The sequence below is a fragment of the Equus przewalskii genome, chromosome 10 (assembly GCF_037783145.1).
Source record: "Equus przewalskii isolate Varuska chromosome 10, EquPr2, whole genome shotgun sequence".
Taxonomy (NCBI): domain Eukaryota; kingdom Metazoa; phylum Chordata; class Mammalia; order Perissodactyla; family Equidae; genus Equus; species Equus przewalskii.
The window spans coordinates 6,648,423-6,663,035 of NC_091840.1; the positions used below are offsets into that span (position 1 = coordinate 6,648,423).

The window sequence follows — 14,613 nt, forward strand, 5'->3', positions numbered from 1 at the left end:
GCCACCAAAGCTGAGAGCAAGAACTTAACCACTATGCCACCAGGCCAGCTCCGCGAGACTGTTTTGATGCCATGCCTCTAATGAGTCTTGGCAAATGGGGATACAAATGCTTTCCGTTTTTCAAAATAGGATTTTCACCTCTGTACTTCCTTTGAACTTATAACAGCGTCATGAGGAAGGTAGAGCAAGTGTTATGTGGATCACAGAGAGGTTAAGTGAGCTGCCTGAGGCCACACAGCTTGTGAGTGCTGGGGCTAGGGTTAGAATCTAAGCTTCGTGACTCTTGTTTACTCCGTTCCGCTGAGCACCACCTTATTCCATGGTGTGTATAGTATATGGCTGTACGGTAGTGGGAGTGGTAACAGCCAGCCCTTGTGTAGCACTCATTGTGGGCCAGGCCCTGTTTTAAGCACTTTACATATATTAGCTCACAACAGTCCTCTGAGGTAGGATCTGTTGTCATTCCTGTTTTCTAGACGAGAAGACTGAGCCAGAGAGAGCTTAAGTAATTAACCAAACCAAAGTCACTAGCTGGAAAGTGGCAGAGCCAGGGTTCCCACCCGGGCAGCTAGCACCTGCTAGTCCCTGCCTGCTCCTCCTGTGAATCACCATGATTGCTCAGGTCAGGGGCGCACGGGGTTGACATGCCTCTGCCATTCCATCTCTGCACCTGGGACACGGCTACTGCGGCCTGCTGGGTAAATACAGTGACATGTGGTCTCAACTCCCGGGCCATCAGGAGTTGGCTAGAGGACAGTCTGAGCCTAAGGGGGGTTACCCCATGGAATGTGGAAACGTGGAGCTCTCCTGACAGAACTTCTGCTCCAAGGCGGAATGTTTCTCAAACAGATAGTGGCCGTCTTTTCCCAGTTCTCAGGAAACTAAGTCAATGAGTAGGATTTTCTGATATAAAGTTTTTCTCATGTATTTTCTTACCCCTTTGCGTATTTGGCTTTGCTCAATTGGAGTGTAGAATGGCATCTGAGCTTTGCACAAAATTGTGTTTGCTGTATACTGTCGCTGCATGGGAAGCGTTCCTCGTCCCTAGGGCTGGGCCCCACCTGGGTCACGGGTGGTGTATTTGGGGGTATTTGTCAATGACTTTTCATGCACTCTTGCAGTTTTTGTCATTTGAGCTGCTCACGGAGCTGGTCCACAGAGCCAGTGAGCATGATGCCCGCGACTTCTCGGTGCACTTTGTGTGTGGCGGCCTGTCTGCCTGCGTGGCCACCCTCGCCGTGCACCCTGTGGACGTCCTGCGCACCCGCTTTGCAGCTCAGGGTGAGCCCAGGGTGAGTGGCCAGGGCAGAGAAGGGGTACATGGGTCGTGGAAGGGAGAAGGGGTGCGTGGGTCGTGGAAGGGAGAAGGGGTGCGTGGGTCGTGGAAGGGAGAAGGGGTGCGTGGGTCGTGGAAGGGAGAAGGGGTGCGTGGGTCGTGGAAGGGAGAAGGGGTGCGTGGGTCGTGGAAGGGAGAAGGGGTGCGTGGGTCGTGGAAGGGAGAAGGGGTGCTTGGGTCGTGGAAGGGAGAAGGGGTGCGTGGGTCGTGGAAGGGAGAAGGGGTGCGTGGGTCGTGGAAGGGAGAAGGGGTGTGTGGGTCGTGGAAGGGAGAAGGGGTGTGTGGGTCATGGAAGGGAGAAGGGGTGCCTGGGTCGTGGAAGGTGTCCCAGGAGTTGGGGCTCTTTTCCTTAGAGGGAACGAAGCTAGGAGAGCCTGGGGTTTTCAGTCTGCTCGTCAGCCTGTTTGTGAAACCTGTAACTGTGCTGGGCACCATGCAGGATGCTCACAGCCTCGCAGGGGAGACAGAACCTACAGGTGGGAAGCAGAGCAGATACTGACCTGTGGGCTGGCCGGGGAAGGCATCCGGGAGAGTGATATTGAGATCATACCGCTGTATTATTGTGAGAGTGTTTTTGGTTTCCACAAAGAATGGATTGGAGGAAACGGGATAATTGAGTCAGACTCAAGGAAGAACTTACTGAGTGAAAGTGAAGGATTAAACCCTGAGATAGACCTCCTCACCATAATTTCTGTTTCCTGGACGGACGTAAGAATAGCAGTGTGTGTGTGTGTGTGTTCTCAACCAAGAAAGAATAATTTTCCTACTGTCTCACTTCTGCTTTAGGATATTGTTGGTGGGGAATGACTCTTTGCTTAAGAATTTGATCTGGGACCAGTTAAGAATAACTGTGGTTTCAGTTCTGCCGGTTCTTTGTGTCGCCTGGGGTGGAGATCCTGGTTTGGGGGCGTCCTTTTGTTTAGGAGACATCTTGCTGACCTTTTTGGTTGAGAAGGGCAAAGTCCCCTGGGAGCAGTCTGGAAGAAAAGGATTGGGGCGTGAGAGCTGGATCACTCTGGATGACACAGCCAGTGGACAATGGAGGCTTGAGGCCCGGGTGGAGACGCGAGATGAGGGGCCCTAGGAACTGAGCAGAGAGACGGAGGGGAAGGGTGCTTACAGGTGGAGAGGACAGACACACCTCAGCAACATGGTGACTGCTGAGATGAAGCAAGACGGCTGGCGGCAGTCCTTCAAGTTCTCTGTTCCGGGTTTGCTGCAATCCTCTCCTCTTACTTTCCAACCTTTAGTAAAAGTCTATGAGAAGGAAAAAGTGAGGACAGTATTAGGAAAAGAGGATAGCGTATTACCTCCCTGGCTTAGGTAATTGAGATGCTGGATTCTAGATTCTGGAGCAATCGGAACATTACATAAAAGTGAAGGGAAGAGACCTGTTTAAAAACTGCAAAACTCTCCACCTTCCTTAGACTAGTACCATCTATAGTATAAATCTTCACCTTTAGAATTCTTTCTTAAAAAATCTCTAATCTATTAGGTGTATAAAGGTTAAAAAGACAGGTAGTTCTTCATAAATTATAATGGAAAAACACCACCATCCGCCCCACCATTTCCAATCCCCAGAGGAGCCACTTTTAATACGTGGAGCTGTTTCTTCCATTATTTCTTCCTAATTTTAGGTGGCATGCTTGTACTGCTGTTTCCTTTCCTTCTTTGTTAAATTACAGGCGGTGACTACTGCCTGCCGCTGTGGAAGATGAGGCCGTTCCTCTTACACCGTCACCCTCGTGTGTGCCTGTGCTTCCTCCCCTATCGATTACGGCACAACTGAGTGATAGATTTTGGCTAAATCAATACTCAGTGTTTATGCCATTAGGATTATGTAAATGTTGCTGCTGAGCCTTGAAAGTATTATCATTACATTTTCTTTTATATCTTTGCCTTTCCTGAAGTTAGCAATCACCTTGTGTTTTATTTGTTTAGCTTTCTACATGCTGATCATGAATTCACCCTCAAACACTCTCTCGATCGGGTCCACCTGTGGCCATCAGTCCTGTGTTATTATGGGGCCCCCCGCTCTGGCACCCTTCACCCTCTGGCTTCAGTCTGGACTGTTTACTCTAGGGCTGTTGCCAGCTGTTCTCTTAAGGATTTTCTTCTTGGATTCCATGTCTTTCTTGATTAATCCCTCATTTTGGTGGAGCACATCCTGAGGTGTATCTTCCTTAGAGAAGCCTTGATAGAAAATGCCCTTATTTTCCCCTTACTCTTGACTAATGATTTGGGTAGACAATTCTAGGTAGCTCTCAGTGTTGCTGAAGAGAAGTCCAGAACTGTTGTAATTACTGATCCTTTATAGGAAACCATCCCTCTCCCCTCTTGGGAGCTTTCAGAATCATTTCTTGATCCCTGGCATTCTAGAAATTTACTAGCGGTGTGCACTGGTGCAAGTCTCTTTCATTCATTGTGATGGGCACTTCCTGGACCCTTTAGTCTGGAAACTCATGTCCTTCTTTTTTGTTTTAAATTCTCACTGCCATGGTAGCGCCACAACACTTTCAAACACTACTGATATATTCCCGATTTCTCTTCTGAGGGAGATGAGCAACCTCCGCTGCCGATCCTCCTCTTTCTGCCGAAGGAGATTGGCCAGTCATGTTCTTCATGCCTGGAAAATGGTCATGAATTATTTATTCACAATTGCCTGCCCTCTGTTGTTGTCTTTTCTTTCTTTCATGGGATTCATGTCAGTTGGATGTAGGACATCCTGGATTGATCCTCTGATTGACTTCTCTTTTCTTTACCATTGTTTAGCTCTCTTTGTCTTTCTGGGATATTTCCTTACTTTTATCACTTGGGCCCTTTATTGAAGTAAAATGTTTGCTAACATAAGTTAGTTCCTGAGAGCTCTGTTTTGGTTTGTTTTAGTTAGGTTTATTGAAGTGTAACTTCCATACACAGTAAACTTCACTCTTTTAGTGTACCGTTCTGTGACTTTTAACAAATGCATGTCGTCACATAACCACTGCCATAGTCAAGATAGAAAACAAAAGTTCCATCACCCCCCAAATTTCCTCCTCCTCCTTTGCAGTCAGTGCCTCTCCATGGCCAGCTTCCATTAACACTCGTCTGTTTTTCTGTCTAGAGTTGTGCCTTTTCCAGAATGTCATAGAAATGGAATTATTCCCCACGTAGTTGTTTGAGTTGGTTTCCTTCGCTTGATGTATGCATTTGAGATTCGTCCATGTAGCGTGTGTCAGTAGTTGCTTGGTGCCTTTTTATTGCTGAGTAGTTTCCATTGAATGGGTGTATCATGGTTTGTTAGTTCAAACACATTGAGGTGGTTCTCCAGTTTTTGGCAACTGTGAAGGAAGGCACTATAAACATTCACATACAGGTTATTGTGAGAACATTTCATTTCTCTTGGGTAAATATCTAGGGGTAGGATTGCTGGGTTGTATAGTAAGAAGTTTAATTTTATAAGAAAAAGCCAAACCATTTCCTATGTGGTTAGGCCATTTTGCACTCCCACCAGCAGTTCCACTTGCTTGTTATGCTCACCAATACTTAGTATTATCAGTTTTGTATTTTTATTTTATTCTTTTAAAGTTTAGCCATTCTAATAGGTGTGAAGAGTGGTATTTTAATTTACATTTCTTTAATTATGTTGAGTATCTTTTTTGCATGCTTATTTGCCATCTGTATACCTTTGGTGATATACTTGTTCAAATTGTTTGCCCATTTCTGTATTGGGTAGTTTGTTATTTGTAAAATTTTCTGAGTCTGTGGCTGTCTATTCATTTCCTGACAGTATCTTTTTTTTTTTTTTTTTGCTGGGAAAGATTCGTCCTGAGCTAACGTCTGCTGCCAATCTTCCTCTTTTTTTTTTCTCCCCAAAGCCCCAGTACATAGTCGTATATTCTAGTTGTAAGTCCTTCCAGTTCTATGTGAGCCACTGCCACAGCATGGCAACTGACAGACAAATGGCGTGGTTCTGTGCCCGGGAACCGAACCCGGGCTGCCAAAGTGGAATGTGTCGAACTTTAACCAGTAGGCCATCAGGACTGGCTCTCCTTACAGTATCATTTGAAGAGCAGATGTTTTTAATTTTAATTTTGATCAAGTCCAGTTTATCACTTTGTTCTTTTATGGATTTTGCTTTTGGTATTTTACCTAAGATAATCTTTGCCTAACTCAAAGTCAGAAAGATTTTCTCTGAAGAGCTCTTTCTTGTTCTCTGAATCTTTTGTTGTTAGTGCCATCAAGTCAGTTCCGACTCCTAGAGCCCTGTGGACAGCAGAGCTGACCCCTACTGTCTTTTTGCACCAGCCTCTCACCTTCCGGTGCTGTGTCAGACACTGCTCCGCTGCTATTCACGGGGTTTTCATGGAGAGTTTTTTTGGAAGTGGGTGGCCAGGTCCTTCTTCCTGGTCTGTCTAGTCTGGAAGCTCCACTGAAACCACCATGGGTGACCCTGCTGGTATTTGAAATACCAGTGGCAGAGCTTTCAGCATCACAGCAACACGCAGCCCCCACTGCATGACAACTGACAGACGGGTGGTGTAGTTCCCTGACTGGGAAATGACTGGGCTGTGGCAGTGAGAGCACGAATCTTAGCCACTAGACCACCAGGGCTGGCCCTCTGAATCTTACCTGTTTTTAAAATGGATCTTCTTCTTTTATCATGGAGGCAATGCCTTCTCTATGGTCTGAGAATATGAGTTATAATTTTGTGGGTGCTTTCTTTTTTCTTTACTTTTCTTCTGCTTTCTATACTGTCTCTTTTTTCCAAATGATTTCTCCTGTCCCCCATTGATCATTTCGGTCTGTTTTTTATGAAGGATTTCCTCAAATGTCTGGTGGCCCTTGACTGCCAGCCTGGTGTTAAGAGGGGGCACAGAGGGGGCCAGCCCTGTGGCCAAGTGGTTGAGTTTGCACACTCCACTTCAGCGGCCCAGGATTTCACCAGTTCAGAGCCTGGGCACAGACCTGGCACCACTCATGAAGCCATGCTGAGGCAGCATCTCACACAGCACAACTAGAAGGACCTACGACTAGAATAGACAACTATGTACTGGGGGGCTTTGGGGAGAAGGAAAAAAAAAAAGATTGGCAACAGATGTTAGCTCAGGTGCCAATCTTAAAAAAAAATAAAATTAAAATAATAATAATTAAAAAGAGGGGCCACACTGGAGACATGAACAGACATTTCTCCAAAGAAGATATACTGATGGCCCATAGGCACATGAAAAGATGCTCATCATCGCTGAGCATCAGGGAAACGCAAATCAAAACTACACTAAGATATCACCTTACACCCGTTAGAATGACAAAAATATCTAAAACTAATAGCAACAAATGTTGGAGAGGTTGTGGAGAAAAAGGAACCCTCATACACTGCTGGTGGGCATGCAAACTGGTGCAGCCACTATGGAAAACAGTATGGAGATTTCTCAAAAAACTAAAAATAGAACTACCATACGATCCAGCCATCCCACTACTGGGTATTTATCCAAAGAGCTTGAAGTCAGCAGTCCCAAAAGTCCTATGCACCCCAATGTTTATTGCAGCACTGTTTACAATAGCCAAGACGTGGAAGCAACCTAAGTGCCCATCAACAGACGAATGGATAAAGAAGATGTGGTACATATATACAATGGAATACTACTCAGCTGCAAAACAGAACAAAATCATTCCATTTGCAATAACATGGATGGACCTTGAGAGAATTATGTTAAGTGAAATAAGCCAGCGAGAGAAAGATAATCTGTGTATGACTCCACTCATATGAGGAATTTAAAACTATGGACCAAGAACAGTTTAGTGGATACCAGGGGAAAGGTGGGGTGGGGGGTGGGCACAAAGGGTGAAGTGGTGCACCTACAACATGACTGACAAACATTAATGTAGAACTGAAATTTCACCAGATTGTAACCTATCAATAACTCAATAAAAAAAAATAATAATAAAAAAAATATCAAAAAAAAAAAAAAAAAAGAGGGGCCACAGAAAAGCAGGGCGAGACTGGGTGTGTGGGCAGGCTTGTTGGCTGATGGCCTTCCTCTGAGGCCCAGCTCTTTGATGGAAGTGTCCAGGGTGAAATCCTTCGGTGGCTGCCAGCGTCTGGAAGCCAAGTAGTGAGGAGGGGCTGGCAGTCCTCTCTGCTCAGTGTGGACTTTCCCTTGGTCACCTGCTGTTGGTGCGATGCTCCACTGTACCCACAGCAGGGCAGGGTCAGCCCCTGTCGTCCATTGTAAGGAATGTGTGTTTCATAGAAGGATACTAGGCAAAACCAATGGCCTGTAGTCTTCCTGCACAGAGATCACCTGTGGACAGTTTAAGAAAGGTTAAATATATGCACATGGCAAAAAATCCAAATAGCATAAAATGGTAATAGTCAATCTCCCTCCTCTGGCTCCCCTCCCACCCCCGCCCACACCCCTTTCCCTCTGTGGAGGTGATGATCGCTATTCCTCGTTCTCGTGCATCCTTGGTGGGGGTTGATCTCTGCACACAGCTTGTTTCCTCCACAAACACTCTGCCCGCTCTTCTGCATCTTGCTGTGTCCGTTTGACTATCTATTGGGGGATTATTTCCTTTCAGTTGTGTAGATTGCATCATCCTGTTTTAACAGCTACACAATGTTCTGGTGAGTGCGTGTGCCATAACTGATGTACCCACTCACCCAAGGGTGGACATCACATCTTTTGCTGCTCCACAGGATGCTGCAGCGACCATCTCTGGGCACGTACTTCCATGCCCTCATGCAGATTTATCAGTCGTGTAAATAGCTAGAAGGAGAGTTGCTGGAAAACTCCACCCTTGGGTTTTTGTCCAGCATTTTCTTTGTCCTCTTGGGAGGAGAAGTAATGCTCCCGGTAGCTGGGTCTTTGGACGAGGGGAAATACCTGATATGGGCTGTGTTCTAGGCTTGAACTCCCGCACCACACTCACTCGAGTTGCATGTGTGGTGTCCAGGTCTATAAAACCCTGCGAGACGCCGTGGTGACCATGTACAGGACCGAAGGCCCCTTGGTCTTCTACAAAGGCTTGAACCCCACCATGCTCGCCATCTTCCCCTACGCCGGGTTCCAGTTCTCCTTTTACAGCTCCTTGAAGCACGCGTATGAGTGGGTCATGCCAGCCGAAGGAAGGAAAGACGGTGAGACAGCCCTCACACGAAAGGGAACCTGGGTCTCCATTCCACCCCACTCCCAAGCCGTAACATCTCTTTCCGAATCATGTAGGAAATAAGGTTTTCCTGTCAGAAGCTGAGACCCCCCCCTACCCCCAGGTTCTCTGAACCTGGCTCTGTGATGCAGCCCACAAAACAAACCAGCCCGGCCGCTGACGGATGACTTTATTTCTTCCAGCTCTTGCCACACCCATCAGTGGCATCATCAACATTTACTTCCAACTACTGGTCGTGGTTTTCATTTTTGTCAGAGCTCCAGCTTGCAGGCTGCCTGGTTTTGGTTGGGTTTTGGTTGGGTTTCGTCTGGGCAGGATGTGGACGGGGAGGGGCAGGCCTCGCGCTGAGTCCCATGCCACAGCCTGCCGCAGGCCCTTGTTGCCTCCAGCGGAGATGACTGGTAAAGGCTCACAGCCCTCCTGCCATCAGCCTGGCCAGTCTGCACCTCTTGTCATTCTTGCCGAGCGTGGCCGTGTCTGCATCTCTCTCTCCTGGATTAAATTCCTCTGAGATCAAGGTTGTTTGTGGGGTTTTGTTTTATGGTGGAGGATTAGACCTCATGACCTTGAAATTGTCTACCCAAGGTTGCATTTCTCTCGTTGTTTCCCCTTAATCCGGCTTCTCTGGTTCAGGGAACCTCAAAAACCTGCTTTGTGGCAGTGGAGCTGGAGTCATCAGCAAGACCCTTACGTATCCCCTGGACCTCTTCAAGAAACGGCTGCAGGTCGGAGGCTTTGAGCAGGCCCGAGCCACCTTTGGCCAGGTGAGCTGTCCCCGGATCCCTGCCCCTCACTGGGCACATGAAGAACTGGGTCAGTTCCTGCCTACCGGGCAGCATGAGCCCCCACAGCCCTTTCACTCCCAGCCTGTCCCCAGGGATCCCCGAGCACACGGGAAAGCAGCACACAGAGCCCTGTGTATAGAGGGCGCTGTGGAAAGGTCCAGGCAAAGGATTCACAGTGTCTGCTCTTAAAAAGCATCCAGTTCAGGGGCTGGCCCCATGGCTGAGTGGTTAAGTTCACGTGCTCCGCTTCGGCGGCCCAGGGTTTTTCCGGTTCGGATCCTGGGTGCAGACATGGCACCGCTCATTAGGCCACGCTGAGGCGGCGTCCCACATACCACAACTAGAAGGACCCACAACTAGGAAATACAGCTATGCACTGGGCGGCTTTGGCAAGAAAAGGCAGGAAAAGGAAAAAAAGTAAAAAAAAAAAGATTGGCAACAGTTGTTAGCTCAGGTGCCAATCTTTAAAAAAAAAAAAAAAGTGTCCAGTTCAGTTTGGGATGAAGGGTATACTCACATAAGAAAGGTCCCTGGGCTGGCCCAGTGGCGCAGCGGTTAAGTTCACACGTTCTGCTTCGGCGGCCTGGGGTTTGCCAGTTCAGATCCCGGGTGCAGACATGACACTGCTTGTCAAGCCATGCTGTGGCAGGCGTCCCACATATAAAGTGGAGGAAGATGAGCATGATGTTAGCTCAGGGCCAGTCTTCCTCAGCAAAAAGAGGAGGATTGGCAGCAGAGGTTAGCTCAGGGCTAATCTTCCTCAAAACAAAAAAAAAAGAAAAGAAAAGAAAGAAAGGTCCCCAAAATATTAAAGAACATGGAGGAGACTCACCCTGGTGCATGGGGTGCTTCACTTTATGCTGGAGGTGTTCCTGGAAAGGGGTGAGTTTGGTCAACTAAATTATATTTTAAATGCACCAGAAGAGTTTGTCATCCGTAGAAGCCCCACTGTAGGTAATTTGGTAATATTAGTAATCACTCCTTAGTCAGCTTAGATTGTCACATCACTCCTTTTGGCACGCTCATTTTAGCAGTGGTGGGGGTGGGGTACGGCAAGTGGGGGTAATCCAGGACTTTCCCCCGGGACCTGGGAACCTGGGATGTCAAGGCATGAAGAAAGGTGCCTGACAGACGTCAGAGGGGAGGGACGCCTTGGCAGGGGAGGCAGAGAAGGGAGAGAGCGCTCCTGACTTGGGGGAAAAGAAAGAATTGGGTTTATAGTTGTAAGACATTTTCTTTGTAGAAAACTTGAGAGAATTCAGATAGACAAAAAGAAAGATAAAAATCAGGGGCCAGCCTGGTGGCATAGCAGTTAAGTTCATGTGCTCTGCTTCTGAGGCCTAGGGATCACAGGTTCACATCCTGGGCTCGGAGCTACACCCTTCATCAAGCCGTGCTGTGGTGCGCGCCACATTCAAAACAGAGAAAGATGGCACAGATGTTAGCTCAGGGCCAGTCTTCCTCTCTCTCTCTCTCTCTCACACACACACACAAAATATGTATATATTTAAATTTCCTGTCACTCCACCACCACCCACCCAGAGATCATCAAACAGAACCTTGGCTGTAGTTTTATTTCTTTGCATAAATAGATATATCTGTACATTTTAACAAAAATGGGGTTGTATACAAAGTTTTCTAACGTCTGTTTTCCATTTGCCAACTTGTCCTGAAGAACAGTTTGACTTTGGACAGGGAGGGAGGAGGGAGGCCCTGCTCCTAATGGAAACTGATGTGAGCCCTTTGGCTGGAAGTGGGCGGGGCCAGTGGGAGGGCCAATGGGGGATAAGGGTGGGTCTGGGAGGGAAGTTGAGGCCGAACGGTGGAGCACCCAGGCCACGGAGCTTGGACTTGATTCTTTATAATGTCGTTTTCATCATCACCATCATCGTTGGGAGTGATTGGAGCTTCTGGAGGGGAGCAGCTGAGTAGAGCTGTGCCTTGGGGACAGGGGTCTGGCAGCAGTGTGTGGTCAACTGGAGAGGGCAAGGCTGGAGGGGGTCACTGGTCAGGTTAAGAGCTAGGAAGGGGGACTGCCCCGTGGCCAGGTGGTTAAGTTCGAGCACTCCTGGGTGCGAACATGGCACCGCTCATCAATCCATGCTGAGGTGGCATCCCACATGCCACGACTAGAAGGACCCACAACTAAAAATATATAGCTATGTACCACGGGGCTTTGGGGAGAAAAAGGAAAAATAAAATCTTGGAAAAAAAAAAAAAAACCAGAGATAAGAAGGGCCAGATCCAGATCTGCTGCCCAAGGGGGACCAGGTGGGATGGGGTGAAGGGTCAGAGGGGCCTCTGGGAAGAGGTTCCAGAGCGCTCACTGGGTCCTTAAGAACCACAGTCAGTGGGAGCCTCCTGGGCAGGAAGGAGCTCTGTCCAGTGCTGATTTCCAGGCACTTCATCTGTTAGGTCTGAATTAGCCCACTTGCAAGGGAAAGAATGAGGTTAACTTATTCTCTGTCTTTTTTACGTTCCTTCCTTCATCCAGCAAATATTTATTGGAAGCTATGAAGTGTCAAGTGCTGTATTGACAAAAAGAATAGAGCCAACATCTGTGCTTTTTATGTGTTTTTTTGAGGAAGATTAGCCCTGAGCTCACATCCGTGCCCATCTTCCTCTCCTTTATACGTGGGATGCCTGCCACAGCATGGCTTAACAAGCAGTGCCATGTCCGCACTCGGGATCTGAACCAGCGAACACCAGGCCCGCGAAGTGGAACCTGCGAACTTAACCACTGCGCCACTGGGCTGGCCCCCAACATCTGTGTTTGAATCACCTCCTCTCTCCTTAACCAGAGTAACCTTCTTCTCCCCAGGTTCGAAGCTACAAGGGCCTCCTGGATTGTGCCAGGCGGGTGCTGCGAGAGGAGGGTGCACAGGGCTTCTTCAAGGGCCTGTCCCCTAGCCTGCTGAAGGCCGCCCTCTCCACCGGCTTTGTGTTCTTCTGGTATGAGCTCTTCTGTAACCTCTTCCACCACATGAAGAAGGCAGACAGCTAGCCTTGAGGGCGGGAGGGTGGCCTGAGGTCTTGTACCGGAGGCAACCTCCTGAAAGAAGTAAGACTTGATCTCCAGTGTCGTGTTGCACTGAGAGGTGCTGCCTGGTCCATCCCTTCAAGCCAGCCGTCTTGAGCCTGAAGAGCCATAGGGAGCAGGGCAGCAGCCTTGATCCCACCAGCTTGGACGCCACCAGAATGGCAAGGGCTTTCTCCCCTTCAAGAGCGCGGGGAGAGCACAGGGCCTGGTCTGTGGGGCCCCAGCCGTGCCAGTCGGAGGAGCTTGAAGTTGCTTCTCTGTTTAGCCCACGCTTGCTCTCAGGGCAGCAGCCGCCATCCCGCACTTCTTCGCCCTGTCTGTCCAGAGAACACTCCTGGCTCTGGGTGGGGTGGCAGCTTGAGTGTGAGGCTGGGACCAGGCCTTTGCAGGGGTCTGGTCCCCACACTTGGGCTCTTATTCCTACCGACTTATTGATAGGCATTAAAGCTAAAAGCACATTCGTATCTTACTCCTCCGTCTTCCCTTCCAAATCATATCCCTCCTCACAAAGTATGAGGGAAGGATCCCTGCCTTCCTCCAATTCTATTTTTCTCAGTAGTTGCCTCCCTCAGGCAGCTTTGCTTCTAGCTCTGGGTGCAGAGTCCAGGCTGAATTGGTCACTTTATAAACACCCTGTGCCCAGACCTTTGTGTCTGTAAATTTCCCACTCAGGCTGCTCTCCCCTGGGGCAGGACTGCTCATGGCCGAGAGCCTCTAGGGAAAGCAGAGACCAGCGGCCCCATGGGAAGTGGGGGATGTGCTCGTGGGACGTGCTGATGGGTAAAGGCAGCAGCTCTTGTCCCAGTCTACCAGGATCACTCTTTCCCCGGGGGCTGGGTTGGCCCTCCTGGGTTGGGAGGAGCTTGGAGCTGGGCCAGATGGCATCAGCTGCCCGATCAGGGTGTTCCTCCTTGGCTCAGCATGGTGCTGTGTGTACCCCCTGTAACCGAGGAAGGGCCACGCTCTGAAGAAGCCCGGTGAAGGGATGGTGGAAGGAAGGGGCTGGGCAGACAGCCTAGTGAGGGCACATTTGGCGAGGGCCTTGGGTTATGTCTGGGACCCCAAATCCTGAAGTTTCCGTGCTCTTGGCTGCTGATTGTGAAGGTCCAGGCTATGGCTGGAGGGAACTCTGATACCCACAGAGTTTTGGGCACTCAAGGCCTGGGCTTGAGACTGCTGTGAGGCAGCTGCCTGAATGTATTTTTTATAAAATTCACTTGAAGTAAACTTTCTTCTTGTCATCTCTCCTGCTCATTGCTTTCCATTCTCTTTCTCATCTATTGTCTGACTACTTTGGTGACTTTTTTTTTTCTTTTTGCTGAGGAAGAGTTACGCTAGCTAACATCTGTTGTCAATCTTCCTCTTTTGTTTTTGAGGAAGATTAGCCCTGAGCTAACGTCTGCCACCAATCCCTCTCTTTTTTGCTGAGGAAGAATGGCTCTGAGCTAACATCCGTGCCCATCTTCCTCTACTTTATATGTGGGACACCTACCACAGCATGGTTTGACAAGCAGTGCTTAGGTCTACACCTGAGATCCGAACCCGCGAACCGCGGGCTCCCGAAGTGGAATATGCAAACTTAACTACTGTGCCCCAATCTTTGTCTTTTTGCTTGAGGAGGATTCACCCTGAGCTAACATCTGTGCCAGTCTGCCTCTGTTTGGTATGTGGGTTGTGCCACAGCATGGCCACTGACAAATGGTATAGGTCCGTGCCCGGGAACCAAACCCAGGCCACCGAAGTGGAGCCTGCGGAACTCAGGCGGGCCCCACTTTGGCAGCTCTTCTGACAGGAGGAGAGAACTGTGGCACCAGGAAACAGCCTTCTACAATACTTTCTTGTCTAAGTGATGGGAAGGGGCAGCTCTTTTCCAGCCCTTTCTGTATGCCCTTCTGCAACCCAGGGACAACCTCAGGGATGGCCCTGTCTGGGCTGCTGGGCCCACCCCTCTCCCCCGGCCCTGGCCAAGAAAGACCGGGCCAGGGGCTTGCTCAACTTAAGGGTCACTCCCAACACCTCGCAGGGCAACTGGGACCCTCTCTCTTGGTCTGGCCCATTGATTTCAACTTATTTTACCAGTATCGTTTGTACTTAGAGTAGGAGAGCGGGTTAGTGGGGCTCGATCCGGCCCTTACAGCCTCCCACCTCCCCCTCCCCCGCTTCTCCTCTACTTGGCGGGGGTGGGAGTGGGGGTCACGCGGACACCACATGTGAAGTCCTGCCCCTCCAGCCATCTCTCCTCACCCCACCCCGCCCGGTGCGGACCACGCCCTCCGCAGCCTTCTCCCACGCCGAGGGCCAGG

At 49.2% G+C, this 14,613-nt stretch overlaps 1 protein-coding gene across 29 annotated transcripts in view; it reads left to right on the forward strand.

Moving 5' to 3' along the window:
- The window catches only part of SLC25A19 (solute carrier family 25 member 19), a 36,912-nt gene extending 23,375 nt beyond the window's left edge, over positions 1-13,537 (forward strand). For 12 of the 29 annotated variants that reach the window (XM_070561467.1, XM_008513261.2, XM_070561473.1 and 9 more), the window contains 4 exons: positions 1,122-1,292; positions 8,273-8,456; positions 9,119-9,249; positions 12,092-13,537. In XM_070561467.1, coding sequence (XP_070417568.1) covers positions 1,122-1,292; positions 8,273-8,456; positions 9,119-9,249; positions 12,092-12,274 — 669 coding nt within the window. In that variant the 3' untranslated portion in view covers positions 12,275-13,537. Of the gene's footprint in view, positions 1-1,121; positions 1,293-8,272; positions 8,457-9,118; positions 9,250-11,764 lie in introns of all 29 variants that reach the window. The other 17 variants (XM_070561484.1, XM_070561486.1, XM_070561485.1 and 14 more) reach the window with 3 other exon arrangements.
- Positions 13,538-14,613: the final 1,076 nt, after the last annotated feature.